The sequence below is a fragment of the Ursus maritimus genome (assembly GCF_017311325.1).
Source record: "Ursus maritimus isolate PB19 chromosome X unlocalized genomic scaffold, ASM1731132v1 scaffold_X1, whole genome shotgun sequence".
Lineage (NCBI taxonomy): Eukaryota > Metazoa > Chordata > Mammalia > Carnivora > Ursidae > Ursus > Ursus maritimus.
In genome coordinates, this window is record NW_024423319.1 from 82785441 (window position 1) to 82807059 (window position 21619).

General features: G+C 50.8%; 3 protein-coding genes across 14 annotated transcripts in view; 2 read left to right on the top strand and 1 right to left on the bottom strand.

Moving 5' to 3' along the window:
• SLC35A2 (solute carrier family 35 member A2) overlaps nucleotides 1-210 on the top strand; it is an 11142-nt gene extending 10932 nt beyond the window's left edge. Inside the window, exon 6 of the mRNA XM_040631876.1 lies at nucleotides 18-210. The gene's annotated coding sequence lies outside the window, so the exon portion shown is untranslated. The remainder of the gene's footprint in view (nucleotides 1-17) is intronic.
• The window catches only part of PQBP1 (polyglutamine binding protein 1), a 4909-nt gene extending 960 nt beyond the window's left edge, over nucleotides 1-3949 (bottom strand). Inside the window, exons 1-7 of one of the 11 annotated variants that reach the window (XM_040631938.1) lie at nucleotides 3621-3763; nucleotides 3407-3491; nucleotides 1790-1901; nucleotides 1415-1527; nucleotides 977-1219; nucleotides 678-741; nucleotides 275-491 (exon numbers count right to left, since the gene is read on the bottom strand). In XM_040631938.1, coding sequence (XP_040487872.1) covers nucleotides 335-491; nucleotides 678-741; nucleotides 977-1219; nucleotides 1415-1527; nucleotides 1790-1901; nucleotides 3407-3473 — 756 coding nt within the window. In that variant the 5' untranslated portion in view covers nucleotides 3474-3491; nucleotides 3621-3763 and the 3' untranslated portion in view covers nucleotides 275-334. Of the gene's footprint in view, nucleotides 1-274; nucleotides 492-677; nucleotides 742-976; nucleotides 1220-1414; nucleotides 1528-1789; nucleotides 1902-2027; nucleotides 2119-3406; nucleotides 3492-3616; nucleotides 3764-3918 lie in introns of those variants that run through there. The other 10 variants (XM_040631919.1, XM_040631913.1, XM_040631931.1 and 7 more) reach the window with 10 other exon arrangements.
• Nucleotides 3950-4102: 153 nt separating this feature from the next.
• On the top strand, nucleotides 4103-7897 carry TIMM17B (translocase of inner mitochondrial membrane 17B). 2 transcript variants are annotated; one of them, XM_040631991.1, is made up of 6 exons: nucleotides 4103-4252; nucleotides 5118-5217; nucleotides 6204-6267; nucleotides 7088-7216; nucleotides 7319-7429; nucleotides 7521-7897. In XM_040631991.1, the coding sequence occupies exons 1-6, from the start codon at nucleotides 4227-4229 to the stop codon at nucleotides 7607-7609; spliced, it is 519 nt and encodes a 172-aa protein (XP_040487925.1). In that variant the 5' UTR covers nucleotides 4103-4226; the 3' UTR covers nucleotides 7610-7897. The 2 variants fall into 2 exon arrangements, with proteins under 2 accessions (XP_040487925.1, XP_040487934.1); XM_040632000.1 differs by lacking the exon at nucleotides 4103-4252 and adding an exon at nucleotides 4319-4458.
• Nucleotides 7898-21619: the final 13722 nt, after the last annotated feature.

The following is a 21619-nucleotide window of genomic DNA, read 5'->3' on the forward strand; positions in this document are numbered from 1 at the left end:
TCTGATCAGTATTAGGGGTGGGGGGAGGTAGACACTGAACCCCAACCTGGCCCCCCCACCCCCTCGCTCCCACACAGGGGTGACACAACCAAACTCTGGGAATGAGGGCGTGGACAGGACCCCCCTCAGCCTCCAGCCCCCGTCACCCCCATATCCCTGCCACTCCCGCACTTTCTTAGGTGAGTTTTTGCAAATAAAATGTGTTTCGCATCTTGCTGGCTTGGGTTGGGAAGCCTCAAAAGTGCATGGGAAGGAAGCACTCAGGCCTCATGGGCACGATCCAACGAAAAGCTTTTATTAAAAACCCCTGGTGGCGGTGGGGTGGCAGGGAGGCTCAGTCTTGTTGCTTGGTTCGGGAGGCCTCGGCGTTGGCCCGGAGCACAGCCCCCGGGGACGGGTAGGGGCGCTGCTGGAAGAGGGGCCCCGCTGCTGTCGTGTCTGCGCCTGTCTTGGCCTCATTCCGCTTGGGGAGTCCTGTTGACCATGTGCCCCTGGGGGTGATGGCAGTTAGGAAATAGGGTCAGGAGTTGGGAATATGGGATGTGGTAGGCACTACCCACTCCCCCCCACTCCCACTCCAAGTGACAAATGGGGGAAGGAGATAGGAAAAAAGGAACGGTCATCAGCACAAGGGAGTCATGAGGAAAGAGAAGGGCTCATGAGGGGTTCTCATTTACCGGGGTGCATCCGAGTATGAGCTGGGGTCCATGGGGTCTAACTCTTCATCCTTCCGGCTTGCCACTGAGGAAACAGGTGGCAGAGTGAGGTCCTCGGTAGAGGCACAAGGAGCCCCTGATCACCACGCTTCCCGCATCCCAAGAAGAAATGGAGTGCATGGCTGCTGTGGTCCGCAGCACCTTGTCCCAGGCCCCAGGTTCAGGCGATCACGTGAGCAAAGTGAGGGCCTCCCTTAACGTGGCTCACCCGTGGCGCCTCACCTGCCTTACCTGAGTCCTGGCCCTGCTGCTCAGCTTACCCTTCTTGCTCTTGGGGTAGGGAGCCAGCTCCTCCCGGCGATGATGGCGCCGTTCTTTGCTCTCTTCCCGGTCCGACTTGTCATACCCGCGGTCCCGATCCCGATCCCTGTCGCGCTCTCTCTCTCTGTCCACTTTGTCATAACCACGCTCCCGGTCTCTGTCCGACTTCTCATGGCCCCGGTCCGACTTCTCGTGGCCCCGGTCCGACTTCTCGTGGCCCCGGTCCAACTTCTCCTCAGCATCTGGGGACACAAAAGCCTTAAAGTGACCTTCCTCCTTCCATCTCAGTCCCCAGCAGCCTCCGCCTTCAAAACCGCCCCCCCCCCGCCTGGGGTTGGACCTGCCTGTCTCACCTGCCCCTTCCCGATCCACTATCGTTTACCTGACCCCTGAGAACTACAGAATCACTTGAGGTGCCCTTGGATCTGCCAACTCACCTGCATTACTGGTCCTGAGCTTCTTGGCAGATTTGGTAACGACGGAGTTGGGGTCGTGTGGGGAGAGCCAGGACACAAGATCTGTGTCCACATTCCAGTAGTAAGGGAGCCCGCTGCGGGGCAGTGGGAGGGAAGGAGGGAGGCGGGGAGGGAGAGAGGGGGGGAGGGAGGGAGGGGGGAGGGGGAGAGAAGAGGAGGGAAAGAGTGTCAGCACAGATGTCCTCTCCTTGTAGCTTCAACTCCCGTCTCCCCAGTCTCTACCAATACCTGCCCCATGTCAGATCTCTTCCCTGTGTTCCCCATTTACCCCAAGGCCAGGGACAGCACAGGAAAGGTGAAGTCAGACGTCAGCTCCCCCCAGGTCCCCAGGCTCACCAGGAAGGGTCAAACACCTTGTACCAGCTTGGTGGCAGGCCCTCCAACCGGGTGGCCTCATAGTCCACAGGGTCGTCATCGTAGTCCTCAGCAATGATTTCTTCCTCTGGTTCTGGCAGAATAGCAGGATGGAGGAAAGCAGTAAGGACCAGAGGGGTTCTCACCCTATAGTCAAGAGCCTGGAGAGACTCAGATTCACATGGACCACGTGTGTGTCTGTGTGTGCACCCGGTCTCACCTGCTGTGGCGAATATCACATTCCAAATCCAAGTGTCTGAAGATCAGGGGATGTGCCAAAAAACTTACCTAAATCTGTTCTGTTTCTGGGTTCGGATAAGATCTGAGATTTGATACTGTTACCCACACCTATCTGGTTTCAGAATTTAGACAAGGATTCATCAAAACAAATGTATCCTCCAGTTCCTGAGTTTAGGAAGCATGTGACACCATGCTATCCCAATCTATTTGGATAAAACGAGTTTGAACAGTAAGGGGTTTATCTGAAAATATGTCCAAATCTATTCAGCTCCCAAGCTTAGCAAATACAGTGTTTCTGATTCTGTATATTGAGCAGCAAGTCTGGATGGCAACGGATATATCCAAACACTGCTCTGAATCCATTTAGTTCCTAGGCCTGACACACAGCAGGCCTGCAGCAGCTGTCAATGACTACTGGTAAAATAAGAGGTGTATGTTGTCAGCTCGGTACATGATGACCCTCAGCAGGCCTACCACAGATTTCAGCTGTGGATAGAACTAACAATGAAATGTATATGTCAGCAACAGCACACTGCCCATCGTCATGCAATAGGCCCAAAGTAGCTGTCGGCTATAATCATCAGTATTGTTAGTAACATGTATATACCATCAGCGCTCAATAGGCTTAAAATAAATTATCGATGATCATTATCAGTATTATTAACCACAAGATCTATGCGTGGCACAGAGTAGCTTGTGACAGATGGCATTTATCAATAAGGTGAAAATAAGATGTACTTTCCAGTGCCTAGTAGCCCAAAACAGACGCAAAAAAAAAAAAAAAAGACTTCAGGTTTTACTATTACTGACAATGAGGTGTGAATATTAGCAGGAGCAGCCAGTAGGCATAAATGATAGAGCCTATCATTATTTTCTACCATTAGCCATAATGTGTATGCCAAGCACTTAAGCGCAAAATACATGTCAGCTATTGATACGGTGAACGGTAAGGCATAGACCACCAGCATCGTGCCTGGCACCACAGGTCTAAAATAATGTAATCAAAAGAGTAAAGAACAAAGTATCAGCATCCTGCTACCGTCTACGAAAGATGTAAGCGATCCTTACCGTAGGATACTTTGTAATCACTTTCACGGATTGCTTGATGGATGGCACGAGGCATATAATAGGCCCCTCAAAAGGCATTAGCTGTCAATATTAAGCACGAAGTATGTATTCCCCACCCCCACCCCCGCCCGCGGTAGGAATGGATGTCAGGAAGCCATATTGTTAACGATGCCCGCCGCCCCACTGATTGGTGTGCAATAGGCCCATGCTAGCTATGGAGCAGCGACATCAACAACGAAGTGCCTGTCAAGCCTGGCATATGGTAGGCCCATCTGCTTTTAGCTAGCTCACCGGGCTCCAGATGTTTGAGAATGCCTCTCTTGGCCAAGCGGGTCTGCAGCGCAACAGGCAGCGGCATAGTGGATAGCAGACAGACCTAGAGACGGACGGATGGACAGGCACACGCACACAAAAAAAACCCCACCTCAGATGAGGATTCAAATCCCGATTCTAAAATCAAGCGCCTCCTCCCAGCATATACTAATCTGGACCCCCACTTACCCACCTGCACCAATAGAGGGCTGGATGGAACCTATGCGCGAAAAGGTGGAAGATTGGTGCAATGCCACCCAAACTCCCACCAACCCCCGCCTCGAGGCTGGGTGTTCAGGACCCAGTTCCCCTCCCAGGCCCAGGCTCCGCCCACCGCCGAAGGGGCCCAGCTCAGTTCCCCCGCGCCCCAGGAATGGGCTCACCCAACGTCCCCCAAAGACTGCTGGGTGGGAGGAACCAAAGCGCTGGGACGGGGGAGCAGAGTGCAGCAGCTCCTCCAGCTGCAAAAAATGCACCCACCCCGACATTACCAGTGCAATCGCGTGAGTAGTGGAAGGCTGTCGCGGCTAGGATCACCAGCACCACACGCCTGCCTTCTCCCAAAGCACGGAATGAGGTCCTCCCTCCCCGAGGCTTGAAGTAACTGGGCGACGCTGAGGCTGCGGTACAGATGACGCAAACCTGGCTGGCCAATGAGAGCGCGGCCCTGGCCTGACAGGCGGGAAGCGACCCAATCGCTGGCCTGGAATAGGTGGAGCGCTCGAGCGCCTGTGTGCGTTTACAGTGGGGGCGTGGCCGGCCGGGGTTTAGGCAGACTGCGCGGCCGGACGCCGGCGCCATGGAGGAGTACGCTCGGGAGCCTTGGTACGGCGATGGGCACAGGCCCCGGGACTGTTGCTGCGGCGCCACGGCCAGCTGTGGGAGGCGGGCGGGGGAGGCGCCGGCCACACCGCGCCACATCCCAGACTCGGGAGACCGTTAGACATTTGTGGTCTCCTTCCGCTCCCCTCCGCTTCGTTCCTCTCAGTCGGGTTCCGTTAAGAGGTGCCGCTGCCGTGTGCCTGGAGAAGGTGCGGTGCAGGACCAACCACTCCCAAGTTTCCCCTGACTCCGTATCTCCCCAGTCCCTCTTTGTTAACCGAAAGCTACACGCTGGCCGAATCCATTCCAGCCGGGGGGTGGTGGCGGTTGTCGAGCGGAAATCCCCAGGGTTACCACGCGTGGCTTTTCCCAGGTCGCTTTAGTGAATGGGGTGGGGCCTGGGTGAGCCTATTGTGGACGAGCTGGATCCTCCCCACCCTCTGCTCTTGGTTTTTCCCAATTGGGGCCGGTTAAAAAAGAGGGAAGAGGGCGGGGGTTTGGTCGGACGTGCTCATTGTCGGAGATGGGGGTGCGACCCCGTCCTGCTTTAATAACAGTACTAGCAAATTAACACTTTCACAGCGCTGATCTAAACTTGCCAACTCCGCATGTATCAGTTCATTGAATCTTTGGTAGTAGGAAAGCAGTTGGCGGATTCCTTGGTTGGCTGCGAGGGAAGGGGCGGACAGGGTAAAGACTAATGCTTTTCCCCTCTTGCACCATTTCTTAAAGAAATGAGGGGGAAAGTAATATCTGAAATGCTGTTTCCCATTCGAGTGATTTGGCTTCTCCCAGTTGGAAAGAGTCCATGCAACATGGCGGGGGAAGAGGGGCTCACTTAACCCCACCCTCCCCTTCCGGCTTGCAGCCCATGGCGAATTGTGGACGATTGCGGTGGAGCCTTCACTATGGGTGTCATCGGCGGTGGAGTGTTCCAGGCCATCAAGGGCTTCCGCAACGCCCCTGTTGTGAGTCATGGCTTTCCCTGGGTGGTGCGGGGGTCCTGCCCTGCCCACACGGGATACTGCGCTGAAAACTGCTTGGAGCTGCTTTGACTTACTCATTCTGGTGCCTGCTAGCCTACTATGTGTCAGGCCTGGCTCCAGGATCTGTGGTTTGGGGAGAACTGCAAACATGGCCTTGTGTCCCTCGCCCCTACCACCCAGCTGGAGCTCCTCTGTGGAAATGCCATGCTGTCAAAACCGTCCTTACCAAATCCTAAATGTATGTGCAAAGCCAGAGGGATTTTCCCCAGAGGCAGGTTACCTGGATACAGGGAAGTGACAGGAGTTTAACCGGCAGGAGTACAGCCTAAGAAAATGCTTTTAATGTAACCTAATCAATTTTCTGTCTCTCTTTCTCTCTCTGCCCACCCTCTTCCAAGATCTTATCAAACGTCATGGCTTTAAATGCCATCCATTTGCCAAGGTCTCTGCAATTTATATATCTAGTCCTGTCCCTCCCCTCAACTCCCTGGAACTCTTCCCTGGATCTTTGCCCAGATTTCCTGTTCTCATCTTCAAGGTCTCAGCAAAAATGCCGCCTCCTTTAGAGTCCCAGTCATTATCATGTCTCTTGATGCTATTTCCTCCAAGATCTGTATTGCTGCGTGAAGCTATCTTGTTGATCTGTACCTCTGCTGGGGATCTGTGTCTCCCACTGTAATGTGAGCTCTGAGGGCAGAGGCTAGGCCTGTCTCATTCACCATCCCTGCATCACAGCATGGTGCCTGGCACACAGGTGCTAGTAATCATTGAGTGAATGAGAACTTCTCATCCTACAGCCGAGAACACCCATGTTAGTGTGCTCCCCAGCCTCCAGGTTCTTGGCCCCTGCTTCATGTCTGTACTCCTGATACCCCTGACCCATCGTGGTCCCTGTCTTAAGAGATAGAAACCCTGTGTGCCAGGGGCCTCATTCCTGTTCTGACTCCCTGCCTCCTCATTTTTCCCAGGGGATTCGGCACCGATTGAGAGGTAGTGTCAACGCTGTGAGGATCCGAGCCCCCCAGATTGGAGGTGAGAGGCTTGGAGAGACCTAGAAGTTGGGATGCAGAGTTGGGGGTGGTCACTCCTGTGGTTCTAGACTGCAAATTGAGGGGTCCACATTCCAGCCCCAGCTCTGCCTGGGACTTCCAGGACAGTGATATTTCCCAATAATTTAATATGGAGGGGCAGGAATGTGGATTCCCAAGTTTAAATCCAGGCCCCGGATCTTCCCCGATGCATGACTTGAGTTCGTGGCTTCACCTCTCCAAACCTCATCAGTAACATGGGGATGATGATAGCAAAAACCACCGAAATTGTTTTGTAAGTTATGTCATTACGTCATTTACAGAGGACTGACTGAGTGCTGGTTGCTCTGCTAAGCACTTTAATAATATTAACAAGTTTAAGACTTCAGAAGTCAAATAATATTCAGTGCCTAGCACAGGTCCTGGCACACAGCAAAGCCTCAGTAAACACTTTAACTCTCATAGTGTTAACCAACTTTCATAACCTGTTTTCGTCTCCCTTAAACCAAGATCAGAAGTCCAGCTCGGTGTGATGGTTAGGAAGATCAGAGTTGCTCTGTTAAAAGCTACACAGAAGATAAATCTGCTTGTAAACACTTGTCAGACCCCTACAGGGGTGAGGGGAATGCCGGTGGCAGTTAGAGATCACTTGACAAATGAGCAGCCACAGGGGCAGTCCGGGAATATCCCCCAGGAATTTTCTTTCTGCCTTTGTGTCTGCGTTTTTCTCCCCAGAGCGTTCTGGCCTTGGAAGGCCCCAGACCCTGAGCTATGGCTTTTTGGGATTCCTCAGGAACACTGATTCACCCTCGGTCTCCCTGCAGGTAGCTTCGCGGTGTGGGGGGGCCTGTTCTCCACCATCGACTGTGGCCTAGTGCGCCTGCGGGGCAAAGAAGATCCCTGGAACTCCATCACCAGTGGAGCATTGACCGGGGCTGTGCTGGCAGCCCGCAGTGAGTGCCCCGGGCCCCCGGCCCCCAGCCCCTAGCCCCCAGCCCCTTCCGCCCTGTTCTGCCTGCCCTCACCTCTTTCTCCCTCCCTCTTCACTCTCCCAGGTGGCCCATTGGCCATGGTGGGCTCAGCAATGATGGGGGGCATCCTCTTGGCCCTTATAGAGGGTGTTGGCATCCTCCTTACTCGCTACACTGCCCAGCAGTTCCGCAATGGTGAGTACCTGGCAGATGCTGGTTAGGGAGAGGTGTGAAACGCTCTGCCTATGTGTCGCCTCTCACCCTTACCTGATTCTTTCCTCTCCAGCACCCCCGTTCCTGGAGGACCCCAGCCAGCTGCCCCCTAAGGAGGGTACCCCAGCCCCAGGCTATCCCAGCTATCAGCAGTACCACTAAGGAAGTGACTGCCTGTCATCACCACCGTGGGAGCTCCTCCTCCGTTCCCTCCCCGATGATCTACCTCGAAGGGAGGGCTGGCTCCCAGTTGGCCCTGGGACCCTCCAGAGAGGGCCTCTACTCTGCTCCCTTGTCCCAGGGTGGGGGGTGGGGCATCCCAGCTGCCCTGACGGATGGGTCCCCTTCTCTCTCAGGGCACCCCAACCCCAAATTCACATGTAACAAGTTCTCACCCCAGCCCCTTTTCCTGGCGCCCTGATGAGTATTTAAAGCCAGTTTTGAAATGCCTGTGTTTGTACTCCTTGAGCCATGCGTGGGAGCCCCTCCTTAGAACCAGGGACAGAGCCCTCCTCGGGGACTCAGAAGCCCTAGGATTTGGAGCCCCACAGAGAGTGGGCTCTAGTAAATGTGGGATGAATGAGCAGGAGGGGAAATGAATCAAGATGCAAATAGGTACATGAATAAGGGTGTGCGGGGGCCAAGTGATGAATCGTAGGCAGACAGAGGAACAGGCTTGGGAAAGAAGTGAGCGAACAGAAGGATTACTGGGGTGGGGAAGGGAGGGTAGTTCTGCACCTTGCACCCCTGACCCCCTCCCATGCCCCCATTGCCAAGGCTGGGAAATCTGACCTCACAGTGAATTCTGGCTTTCTGGATCCCAGTCACCCCATTTGCGAATGTCCTCTCCCTGTGTGTGGCCTCACCATGGACCGGGGGTGGAAGTAGGGCTCAGAAGGATCCAGCTTTCTTGAGGAAGATGCCCTGTGTCGGTCTCCTCTTCGGTACCACAGAGCTGTTTCTCCGTGATATTCAGCATTGCAATTCTTTTAAGGGCAACCATAAATAACCAGAAAGGAGTTTTCATACTGGGGTGGGGGCGTGATGGGAAAGAGATTTTCCTGGAGGGACATTGGCCCCAAATGCTGTCTCTTCCATGCAAACCCCTACATTATGGGGCCAACGCTGTCACTACTGGGGTGCAGATGGCCTGCCGGGCGACCTAAGAACTCTTTTTGTGCAAGCCTTTACAAAGAGGTGATGTCTTTAGACAAAATTGCTTCCTGGGGGTAAAAATACAGAGTCCTTGACCTCCCAACAGCCTCGACACCTCCGTGGTGGGAGAACTAAGACACGGCTTGCTTGCGTGCCTTGCTGCCGGGCAGTGGGCAGCTGCCTCAGTGGAGACTCCAGGGAAGCAAGGTGGGGGAGGGCTTCCGGCACTGTGCGCACAGCCCTCGCAGGGCCCCGGCCCGGCCTCAAGTGGAGCTCCAGGGGCACGTCGGTTTAGGGCCCAGGGTCTCCCAGACTGTGATCCTTTCTGGGCCACTTCTGTTGCAAGACCCCTTCTTCACTACCAGGCTCCATTGCCCCCCTCCCCCTGCCCCCCATATTTCAGGCCCCATCCTGCTCCTATCAAACACCTCCCTGCCAGCGCCTCCCAGCCTGCCCATGCACCAGTCCGCAGGCTCCACGCCACGCAGGCGGCTGTGGTACCCACAGTCCTGTATGTGCGGGCCCCGGCCCCCTCCTGTCTCTCCTCCCTGTCCTCTAAGGATCCTGCAGGCCCTACCGCTTTTATCTATCAACTCCGGCTCCTCTGAGGCCACGACCCTACTGTATCTCCCTGGTCCCCTCCAAATGGGCTAGGCTCGTACAGGCCCCTTCCATCTGCAGCTTCCCGGCCCTCCCCAGCCTCTAGACCGAACCTCTGCCGGCTTCAGGCCCCGCCCCCTCCCGCTCCTGAAGGTTCCACCCCCGCAGATGCACCCAAACCCGAGGGCCCTCCGCCCCCCAGGACCCCGTTCACTGTCTCTGGTCCCGGGAGGCCTGGGACGCGCGGGGCCTTGGCGCGGTTCATGGCAACCTTCAGGCCCTCGAGCTCTGGCTCCTCGGGCTGCTGGTTCAGGGGGCGGGGCCGGTGTCGGGGTGAATAGCCAGCGACCCGGCTCAGCAACCAAGGCTCGCGGCTTCGGGTGAGAGGTGTCCAGCCTCCGTGGAGGGCCTGGCGCCCGGAGTCGCCCAGGTCCCGGGAGCTGGAGCCGGGGCACGGGGGAGCAGTCAGGTCGGGTCTGAGCCCGCAGGCAGCTTCTCAGCCAAAGAAGGAAATGCGGGGTCAGACCCCAGGCAGTTTCCATCGGGAGGGACTACGGAGACCGGGAGAGGCGGGAGTGAGACGGAAACAGAGAAATAGAAGCCCAGAGACAAACCCAAAGGGAGATGGAGACTTAGGAAGAGCTGGAGGCAGAAAGAGACAAGAGATTCATGAAAAGAGACAGAAACGAGAAGCTGTGTGAGAGTCAGAAATGCAGGTGGGGGGACGCCTGGGAGGCCCAGTCAGTGAAGCGTCTGCCTTCGGCTCAGGTCGTGATCCAAGGGTCCTGGGATCGAGTCCCACAACCGGCTCCCTGCTCAGCGTGGTGCCTGCTTCTCCCCCTTCTCCCTCTGCCCCCCCCCGACTCGTGCTTGCTCCCTTTTTCGTGCTCGCTCTTCCTCAAATAAATAAATAAAATATTTTTAAAAAAGAGAGGGAAGAAAAAAGAAAAAAATGCAGGTGGGGACGTGGGAAGACCCTCAGTGTCAGATGGAGGCACCCGCAGGGACGGCCAGGGGGCACAGTAGTCCTGAGCTGGGCTGAAGGACCCGGCCTGCATCCTTTCTCCCTCTGGCTGTCTCTCTCACTCTCATCTCTGATTCAATCCCACCTGCTTCCCACCAGGATTTTGTGCCTCTCCCTCCGGTTCTTCCTTCCCCCACCCCCTGAGCCCCAAGTTGGCCTCCATCTGTCTTGATCTGTCTCTCAGCCCTCCTTCCCCATTTCTCTCCTTCAGTCTCCCTGTCTGGTGGCTGGCACACTCCCTGGGGCACCTGGGTTTGCCATCCAGCGATGTGCGTGGGGCAGGTGGGTGGGGAAATATCTGGTGGACAAGGAGGGTTAGTGAGATGGAAAGGATCAGGGAAGTATGATGGGGTCCAGCCCTGACAGTGGGATGGGGAATCACTGCCTCGGGCAGAGACCCTGGCAGGCCGGGAAGAGAGACAGGGGAAAATTAGACGCAGAGAGAGAATAGAAGGAATTGGGACAGAGCCCAAGAGAGGGACCAAGACAAAGTGAAGCCAGAGTTTACAGAGATATCAAAAGAGAGACAGAGATGCAGAGAAAGAGATGCCAAGAAAGCGAAAAGAAACGGTAGGACAAGTGAAAAAGATGGGAAAAGAAAATGTAAGAAGGGAGATAGACATGAAAATTGGGAGAGTCAGAGAGACAGTGTGGGTGGGGGAGAGAAATGGGCAGACAGAGTCAGAACAAAGAAGTGAGAGAAAGCAGAGAGAGGGAGAGAGAAAGCAAGAGAGACATGAGAGTTGGACACACGTACCTTCTTACCCTGCATTTGGGGGTTGCTGGTCTGAGTGTTCTTACTTCCTTTGTTTTCTTAGTGGCAGCTGGAGAACAGGGTCTGACTGGGCAGGGCAGCTCCGCCAGCCCCAGGTCAGCACCCCAGGTCATCGAAGTGGGTGGGAGGAGGGCAGCCTCCCCTGGGGATACGCCTTTTGAGAGCAATGTTCTGATGTTGTTGAGGATGGCGTCAAGGAGCCCATTTGGGGCCAACCTCCGCAGCTGACCGATGGGAGCCATCTCTGGGGAATCCACAGTGTCATCAGAATATAGCATGTGGAAGAGGAAGGATGTGCCAGTGATCCCTTCTGAGGGGACAGAGGAAACTTCCTTTTGTTACCCTCCAAGGCACGAAGAGGTAAAGCAGCTCGCCCATGGCTATGCTGCCTGAAAGTGGCGAAGTTGGCATTTTTATCCTTATTTATAGTGGTTAGAGCTGTGTTTCGCACCATAATTTCTGACACATTATCAGTCAGCATTACAGGTGCCCTTTGAATATTTTCACAGGCCAACGCAACAATTTCTGAGCCCCCTTTGTTAAAGTAATAATCTCAAGGACTGACTTTGTGGGGATCAGGTTGGCAGCAACGTTGGGCATTCACACAGGCATCTTGTGAGATGGTCATGTGCATTCAGTTTGAGAACCTTCATCAGATCAGACCCTTCTAACGTGTACTTTTTGTATGGATATCTCACTAAAGAGGTAAATACGAGCTAGAGCCACATGTATCAACATGGATCATTCTCGAGCTTGCAGTATGACACAGAAGAAAGGCCAAGACTGCTGTGTAGAGTAGAGTACAGTATTTGTAATAAACACATACAAACAATATATGAAGTTCATGGATCCCTAATCACATAAGGAATGAATAAAAAGATGCAAGGCAGGGGCGCCTGGGTGGCACAGCGGTTGAGCATCTGCCTTCGGCTCAGGGCGTGATCCCGGCATTCTGGGATCGAGCCCCACATCAGGCTCCTCTGCTGTGAGCCTGCTTCTTCCTCTCCCACTCCCCTTGCTTGTGTTCCCTCTCTCGCTGGCTGTCTCTATCTCTGTCAAATAAATAAATAAAATCTTTAAAAAAAAGATTATTGTCCATTTGAAGATATTTCATAATTTAGGAGATGAAAAAAGAATCCTACTTGTGTTAAATTGACTATATAGATTAATTTGGGGACCCATTTCTCCAGTGTTGTTTCTTCATGCCTGGAACACAACATCTTGTTCCATTCATTCAGGCCACTTATTCTTTTCTTCAGTAAAAATGTGTGGAGCTCATACTTTTCTTGCTCAAGGTAATCACAGGAAGTTGATGGATTTTCTTACCATGATGAACAATGTCCTTTTCTATTACATTAAAAAACTTTTTTAAGTGTCTGTAAAGGAAGGCTATTGAATTTCACATTCAGTCTTGTTTCTGGCCACTTTGCTCACTTTTCTTATTAGGTCTAAAAGTTTTGGATGCTTTTCTTGGATTTAAAAAATATATGTTTATTAATTTTAGAGACAGCACGAGCGGGAAGGGCAGAGGGAGAGGGAGAGAGGCTATCAAGCAGACTCTGCACTGAGCACAGAACCCAACTCGGGCCTGGATCTCATGACCCTGACATCATGACCTGAGCAGAAACCAAGAGTCCGATGCTCAACCGACTGAGTCACTCAGGCGCCCCGGTTCTCTTGGATTTTTTTTAAGTAAATAATGTCCTCGGACTTCAGCCAAAGACCACCAGGAACACACCAGTGATTCAACAAAGCTGGGTGTATTAGCTCATTGCATCGAGGGAGAATACACACCAAGAATCCTGGGGCATCTCAGTTAAGGAAAGACATTACGGCATTTGGGTTTGTGTTAGATGTGTTTGTGTTGAACCCCTGACGTGACCAGGGCTGCGCCGTGGCTTTGAAGACTCTGGACAGGATCCATACGCCAAACGTACCACCAGTAGTTACCAAACACAAGACGATGATGAGTCTTCAGAATAAGCCTCGGAGACCGGGGCCTAGATGACCACGCTCAGGCCATGGAAACATGTCCCAAAGTCCAGGTGGTGTCTGGAGAGCCAGGAGGCTTTTTCTTTTAGTCTCATAAGGAAGTTCTTTACCTGACCTGTAGTATTTCTACAAGTTCTGCAAGAAGTGTTCCCTGAAGCATCATCTCCCCCTTTCCCTTCTCCTTCACTAGCCAAGAAGAAATCCGAGGTTATGAGATGGCTCGTGACAGTTCTGGCTAACTGGTTAGTTGGGCTTCTAGAGTAGAAATGGTGTCGTGTGTGACATCTGCTAAGGTCAGAGACGAGTTCGGGACCACCTTTCCAATTCAACTTTCTCCACTGTGGGAACAGCACCCGCCATGAAGAAGGAGCCAGCTGTGTTTTTTGTTTTGTTTGGTTTTTTTTAAGATTTTATTTATGAGAGAGAGAGAGCACACAAGCGGGGGAGCAGCAGGCAGAGGGAGAGGGAGAAGCGTGCTCCGCGCCAAGTAGGGAACCCGACGCGGAACTCGATCCCAGGACCCCGGGATCACGACCTGAGCCGAAGGCAGATGCTTCACCGACTGAGCCACCCAGGCGCCGCGAGCGCGCTGTTTCTGCTGGCAGTTCCAAGGAGCTTTTGCTTGCCTCATTGGATGGCCTCAGGGAAACATGGTCCACAGGAGGGTGGTAGTTTTAAGTATCTGAATGTCTGAAACACTTACCCCAAATAGACAGGTTGAGGCCGTGCTGCAGCCAGCAGGTGGAAGCGGGGCCTCTGCTTCAGTAGAGGCTAAGTACCCTCGTGGAGCACACACTGTATTGAGAATATCTGTATCACTTATTTCAGCAGGGAAAAGGCAATTTATAGCCCTCTAGAGGGGAAAATTCTAGAGCGGCATTAACCAGTAGCAGCGAAACAGCCTAGAATGTTTCTAAGAACAAAAGATTCCAACCCCCGTTCCTCATGGTTTTAGGGCTTTTGCTGATAGGGTTGTCATGACCTCAGCAGGACACTGAGGCCAGTGTCCAATTTTTACAAGATCAAGGTTTGGGATTAATTTTTTTTGAGGGAAATGTTAGTACAAGAAGGGACCCATAAAAAAAAAAGAAAGCTACCTTCAGAGGTATTTAAAAGAACAGCTATGAAATTTTGGTCAGGTGGATGAGTGTGTGTGTGTGTGTGTGTGTGCGCGCGCGCGGTTGAGAGAGAGAGAAATCAAATTCAGAATAGCAGCCATGGTCTGAGAAAACACCCAAGAGGGTTTTGTTTTTTCCTTAAGTGCCAGAGGGAGACCATAGGAGGTCAAAAGTAACAGGGTGAAATTAACAGATCTGGGGAAGTGGGTGGGGGGATAGGGTAACAGGGTGATGGGCATTAGGGGGGGTACTTGATGGAACAAGCACTGGGTGTGATATGCAACTGATGAATCACTAAACTCTACCTCTGAAACTAATAGTACACTATATGTTAATTGTTTTTTAAATTATTTATTTATTTATTTATTTATTTATTCAAAAGAGAGAGAGACAGCAAGAGAGTGAGAGAGGGAACACAAGCAGGGGCAGTGGGAGAGGGAGAAGCAGGTTTCCCACTGAGCAGGGAGCCCTAAGTGGGGCTCGACCCCAGGACCCTGGGATCATGACCTGAGCCAAAGGCAGACACTCAACCGACTGAGTCACCCAGGCGCCCCACACTATATGTTAATTAAATTGAATTTAAATTTTTAAAAAAGTAAGGGAGATCATACTGAAAGATATTTTAGTTGGTTACCAGAGGGTATCAAGATACAGTAATAGCCAAGATTCATAGTGGGATAGGGGCGCCTGGGTGGCTCAGTTGGTTAAGCGTCTGCCTTCCACTCTGGTTGTGATCTCGGGCTCCTGGGATCTAACCCTGCTTTGGGCTCCCTGCTCAGTGGCGAGTCTGCTTCTCCCTCTCCCTCTGTGATCTCTCTCGCTCTCACTCTCTCTCAAAGAAATAAATTAAAATCTAAAAAAAAAAAAAGAGTCATAGTGGGATAAAAAGAAAAAAAGGGGTGCTGCTGTAGACTCAGAAAATTAATCTTGTCATCTTAGGGAGAACCTCTGCACCTCTCAGGTCACTGGCTTCCAGAGAATTCCTAAGAATCCTGCTTGATGCCTATTAATGTCTTTTTCAAGCAGTTCGAAGGCAGTGTTCCCTTTGATCATGCAGGCTTTGTTTAGGTGGGTATTTGTTTATTTTTAAAGTAATCTCCACACCCAGTGTGGAGCTGGAACTCAGGAGATTAAAAGAGATGCTTGCTCCACCTACTGAGCCAGTCAGGCGCCCCCTAGGTGGGTATTTTGTAAATGCAGCTCAAACCTATTGGGGGAGACATCTGGAGGCCTCATAGGAGTCTCTAGAAGTATGAAGTCACATTGGCCTGTGATAGGGTAGAATCTAGTGTTTAAAGTGAAATTACAAAACACGTGAGGTGGTCTGTTATTAGCTCAGAAGTAAACCAGAGATGGTCCCCAGAGGGGTGAGATCTTGTTGCCATCAAGGCTAATGGCAAACTTCAGTCCCTGGAAGTTTAAGGGTTTCTCAGAAGTGTTTCGATTTTTTAAAAAGATTTCATTTATTTATTTGAGAGAGAGAGCACAAGTTGGGGGGGAGAGACAAAGGGAGAGGGACAAGCAGACTCCCCGCTGAGCACAAAGCCAGACACCGGAACTCGATCCCAGGACCCTGGGATCATGACCTGAGCTGAAGTCAGACCCTTAACTGACTGAGCCACCCAGGCGCCCTGATTTTTTTTGTAATTCAAGTTTAGCTGACATATACTGTTACATTAGTCTCAGGTGTACATCGTAATTCAGAGTGATTCATCAACTCTTTATGTTAGGCTATGCTGACCACACATATAGCTACCCTGTGTCACCATACGGCACCATTACAATACCATTGACTGTGTTCCCTGTGCTGTGCCTTTCATCCCCGAGACCGATTCATTCCATAACTGGAAGCCAGTATGTCCCCCTCCCCTCTACCCCTTTGTGCCTATTCCCTCCACCCCTTCCCCTCTGGCAATCATCGGTTTGTTTCCTGTTGCTTTTAGTTTTAGAATTCCATTAAGTCTCTCTACTTTTTCTCAACATTATGGATGACGATAGCTGTAGAGTTTGTAAGTTAAAACTTTACAGAGTTTTTAGATAGCAGTTGTTTAAGTGAGTGCAATGTGTGTCCCTGTTACTGGAGAGAGAAGTTGAGACTCCCCGAGTCAAATACAAAAGCAAGCGATTTCCCCTACCCTTACAGCAAAAGCTCTCTGGCAATGAAAAGCTCAGTTCGCCTGGAGAATAAACCACAGCCAGAACATGCTCATAACCCATTTGGAGGTGTTCAAAGGGGCCTCAAGTCTTGGGTTCCTATCCACGTCCTACCTTTACAGTCTTTGCCATGATTGTGTCATTGGAGGTATGACATTCGAGGGGACCATCTCAGCAAGGGCCTTAAAGTTACCCCATCAGTGTTGGATCAGTATCAAGGCCAATTTATGTCTGCTATTGTGGCTAAGACCATGAAGCAGCTTTGCTACCTTCCATTCTCCTTACGGCGACGTCAAGTAGCAGCGAGCTGTGTAGAAATCTCCTTCACTTGTTCATTTTGATAAGGGTTCCTGAAGTGGCTTCCGATGAGCATGAAATTATCACTGTAAGGGGCCCCCGGGTGGCTCAGTCAGTTGGGTGTCTGCCTTTGGCTCCTTCAGCTTGGGTCATGATCCTGGGGTCCTAGGTTCAAGCCCCGCGTCGGGCTCTCTGCTCAGCGGGGAGTCTGCTTCTCCCTCTCCCTGTGCCTGCTGCCAACTCCCCAGCTTGTGTGCATGCTCTCTCTCTCAAATAGATAAATGAAATCTTAAAAAAAAAAAAAAGAAATCATCACTGTAAAAAGCTAGCTGTGTTCCCTCTGCACGTAGAGGGGAGAACTTCTGGCTGCAGGAAAATACAATCTGACATCGACATACTCAGAGTTATTATAGGGGTGCCTGGGTGGCTCAGTTGGTTGGAGTCCAACTCTTTTTTTTTTTAATTTAATTTATTTATTTGACAGAGAGAGAGAGACAGCCAGCGAGAGAGGGGGAGTGGGAGAGGAAGAAGCAGGCTCCCAGCGGAGGAGCCTGATGTGGGGCTCGATCCCAGGACCCTGGGATCAGGCCCTGAGCCGAAGGCAGATGCTTAACGACTGAGCCACCCAGGCGCCCCAAAGAGTCCAACTCTTGATTTGGCTCAGGCCTTGATCTCATGAGTCATGGGATCGAGAGGATTCTCTCCCTCTTCCCCTCAACCCCCTCTCAAAAGGGCCCATAAAATAATAAAAATTTAAAAAGATGGGGCACCTGGGTGCCTCAGTTGGTTAGGTGGCAGGTACTTGGTTGCAGTTGGGGTCATGGTCTCGGGGTCCTGGGATGTAGCCCTGCATTGGGCTCCATGCACAGTGGGGAGTCTGCTTGGAATTCTTTCTCTTTCTCCCTCTCCCTCTGCCCCTCCCCTTCTCGTGTGCACTCTCTCTGTCTCAAATAAATAAGTAAATCTTTGAAAAATAAAAAACAGTGTTATCGCAGCTGATTTAAACTATAAATTAGGCCCTTGACAATTTTATCAAGGCATAGTATTAAAAAGTCAGCACTCCTTGGGGCACCTGGGCGGCTCAGTCAGGTAGGCAGCTGACTCTTGATTTCCACTCGGGTCATAGTCTAGGGGTTGTGGGATCAATCCCAAGTAGGGTTCCATGCTCCGAGGGGAGTCTGCTTCTCCCCCTCTGCCTCTGCCCCTCCCCCAGCTCGAGCACATGCGTGCTCTCTTTCTCAAATAAATCAATACATCTTTAAAAAAAAAGTTGAGTGGCTCAGTCAGTTAAGTGTCCAACTCGGTTTCAGCTGGGGTTGTGATTTCAGGGTCATGGGATGACACCTGCCCCACCCCCACCCCCACATGTTCCGTGCTTGTCGAGGGGTCTTGCTTGAGATTCTTCCTCTCTCTCTCTCCCCCTCTGCTCTTCCCCCACTCGAGCTCGAGTGCGCGCTCTCTCTCTTTCTCTAAAATAAATAAATAAACAAACAAATAAATAAAATCTTAAAAGTCAGCACTCCTTAATCCCCAAATACAGAAATGAAGAGAAGGGTGTCTCCTTTGTTAAACACAATGATCCCTCTCTTAGATAGATGAAACAAACTATCTCTTCATGTGGATTTCTGCCCTTTTTAAAAATTTTTATACATTTTGTTTTTTAAGTAGGCACCACGCCCAGTGTGGAGCCCAATGCCGGGCTTCAACTCCCGACCCTGAGATCAAGACTGGAGCTGAGATCAAGAGTCGGAGGCTTAACTCACGGAGCCACCCAGGTGCCCCAGCTGCCCTTTTTGTTTTAAGGCATCCCTCAGATGAACAATCTTGTTCATGGCAGAAGTTTCCCAAAGTAGTTACTGCAATTTCAAAATGTCCCTGGTGAAATTATGCCAGTTCCAGTTAGGTGAACATATGTGTTAACATTCCGGTGAAAAAACATGAAGGACACAGGTGCTTGGCCTGAAAGGCACAGTTTTAGACTGAGAAGATCCCATGAAAATTGCAATGCTCCATAAGGCGGCGGCCGGGGGGGGGGGGGGGTTTGCTTGTGTAACTGGCGTCTCCAGATTCTGGCTAAAGGCCAATCATCATGATTGTGGGCCAGGAAGAAAAACCCTCCTGACTCTGAGCAGATGAAATTAAACAAAGCAATTCTCAGGGACACAAACACAAGAAAGAAGAAGAAATTCATGTAAGTTTTGTTTGTTTGTTTTATTGTGGTGAAATACACATAACATAAAATTTACCATCTTTACCATTTTAAGTGTACAGTTCAGTAGTATTAAACATGCTCATAATATTGTGCAGTGATCGTCACCATTCATCTCCATACCTCTTTTCATCTTATAAAACTGAAACTCCAGGGATGCGTGGGTGGCTCAGTCGGTTAAGGGTCTGCCTTTGGCTTAGGTCATGATCCCAGGGTCCTGGAATCAAGCCTGTGCCGGGCTCCCTGCTTAGCGGGGAACCTGCCTTTGCCTCTGCCCCTCCCTCTCCCTCTGCACCCCCGCTCGTGCTTGAGCGTGCTCTCTCTCAAATAAATAAATAAAATCTTTTTTAAAAAACCTGAACCGCTGTACTCTTTAAACACTAACTCCCTATTCTGCCCACCCCCCAGCCTCTGGTAACCCGCCATTTTACTTTCTGTCTCTATGATTTTGACTCTTCTAAGTACCTCGTGTAAGTGGACTCATTCAGTATTCCTCTTTGGGGGACTGGCTTATCTCATTTAGCATAATGTCCTTGGTGTTCATCCATGTTGTAGCATGTGTCAGAATTTCCTTCCATTGTAGGTATATATCACATTCTGCTTATCCATTCATCCACCAATGGACACGTGGGTTGCTTCCATGTTTACCTGTGTGAATAACGCTGCTATGAACGTATGTGTACAAATATCTACTTGAGTCTGCTTCCACGTAAGATTTTCTAATGGTAAGCCAAAGCTTGTTTGTCCAAAGGGTGCTGGTCTGAGGAACCCAGGACTCCTCAGCCCCCAGAGCCAGCTTGAGAATTAATGTCAGGGCTATGCTCTTTCTCTTCCTGTAGACTTTTCCTTTTTTTGGTCAAATAATCCTCAACTATGTAACTAAATATAACACTTACATGTTTCACATATACAATTGGACAGACCACAGGAACAGGTGGTAGAAAGCTAGGAAACAATTTTACCAAGTAACAATATGTATCTGATCAGATAACCAAAGTCTGGGGGGATCCTTATTCCTAGGAAAACAAACTTATGAAATCCAATGCAGAGGACCTCATTGAAGTATCTCTATTCAAGTCACTGTGAACTTACTCCCAAGCCAAGCATGGGCAGGGAAGTGACTCCATTAGCTGGAGACACAAGGGGTTTCAGATATGTGCACTATTACTGAGTTGAAGGTCACAGAGTAGGGCAGTGAGGGTTTCTGCCAAATCTCAGTGAAACCTCCTCCATTTGTGTTAATGCCCATCAGTCGGAGACCGTCAGGGACACAGGGGCAGTCAAACCAAATTGGGTTTATTAGCTTGCTGCAAGAGAGAAGCCACACGCCATGGGGAACCATGGAGTATCTGAGAAAGGGGTGTTGGAAGTAAGTGATTGTGGGACTTGAGCTTCTGTTAGATGGTTTTTGTGGTTTTCAGGGTACAGTCTTACAGTTATTTTGTTAAATTTGTTTCTAAGTGTTTTTATTCTTTTTGATGGTCCTGCAAATGGAATTGTTTTCTTTCATTTTTGAATTGTTCATTGCTCATGTATAGAAATACAATTGAGTTTTATAATATTGATCTTATATCCTGCAACCTCGCTGGTCTCATCTATTAACTCTAATGTTTTGTTGTAGATTCTTTTTTTTTAGACTTCATTTATTTATTTGACAGAGAGACAGCGAGAGAGGGAACACAAACAGGGGGAGTGGGAGAGGGAGAAGCAGGCTTCAGGCTGAGCAGGGAGCCCGATGCGGGGCTCGATCCCAGGACCCTGGGATCATGACCTGAGCCGGAAGGCAGACACCTCGAGCGACTGAACCACCCAGGCGCCCCTGTTGTAGATTCTTTAAGACTATCCATGTACGAGGTCACATCATTTGCAAATGGAAATAATTTCACTTCTGCCTTTCCATTGTAGAGTCCTTTTTTTCTTGCCTAAGTGCCCTGGCTAGAACCTTCAGTACACTGTCAAATAGAAGCAAGAGGGAACATCCTTATCTTTTTTTTTTTTTTAAAGTAAGCCCTACACCCAATGTGGGGCTTGAACTCACCACCCCGAGATCAAGAGTCACGTGCTCTACCGACTGAGCCAGCCGGGGGCCCTTGGAACATCTTTGTCTTGATCCTGATCCCTGGCGAGAAAGCTTTCAGTCTTTCACTGTTAAGTGGGATGTTAGCTGTGGGGTTTTGACCTTTGTCAGGCTGAGGGTGTTCTCTTCTATTCCTAGTTTTTTAAATTTATTTTTTATTTTTTATTTGAGAGAGAGTGAGTGAGCAAGAGAGCACAAGCAGGGGAGGGGTAGAGGCAGAGGGAGAAACAGACTCCCTGTTGAGCAGGGAGCCGATGCGGGACTCGATCCCAGGACCTTGGGATCATGACCTCAGCCAAAGGCAGACACATAACTGACTGAGCCAACCAGGCGCCCTATTCCTAGTTTGTTGATAATATGTTACTTCTCAGCTTAAAACAAGAGACTTACAACAACATTAATTCACAGTTTCTGTGGGTCAGGAGTCAGGACGTGGCTTAACTGGGATCCCTGCTCAGGGTCTCACAAAGCTGAAATGAAGGTGTTGACAAGGGCTGCAGTCTCATATGAGGCCTGACTGGGGAAGGATCCAAGCTCACTCTGGCCATTGGCAGAATTCAGTTCCTTGCAGGTGAAGGACTGGGGGCTTTGATTTCTTGCTGTCAGCTGGAGGCCACCTTCGGTTCCTAGAGGCTACCTCTCTTTCTGGCCACCTGAGGATAGGGTAACCTGTAGCTTTATTATAATATATTTACATTATATATTACACCGCCAGGGTGGCCTGGGGTCCAGCCACCAGTCCATGCCCAGTTTCAATGTCCCCCCCCCCCC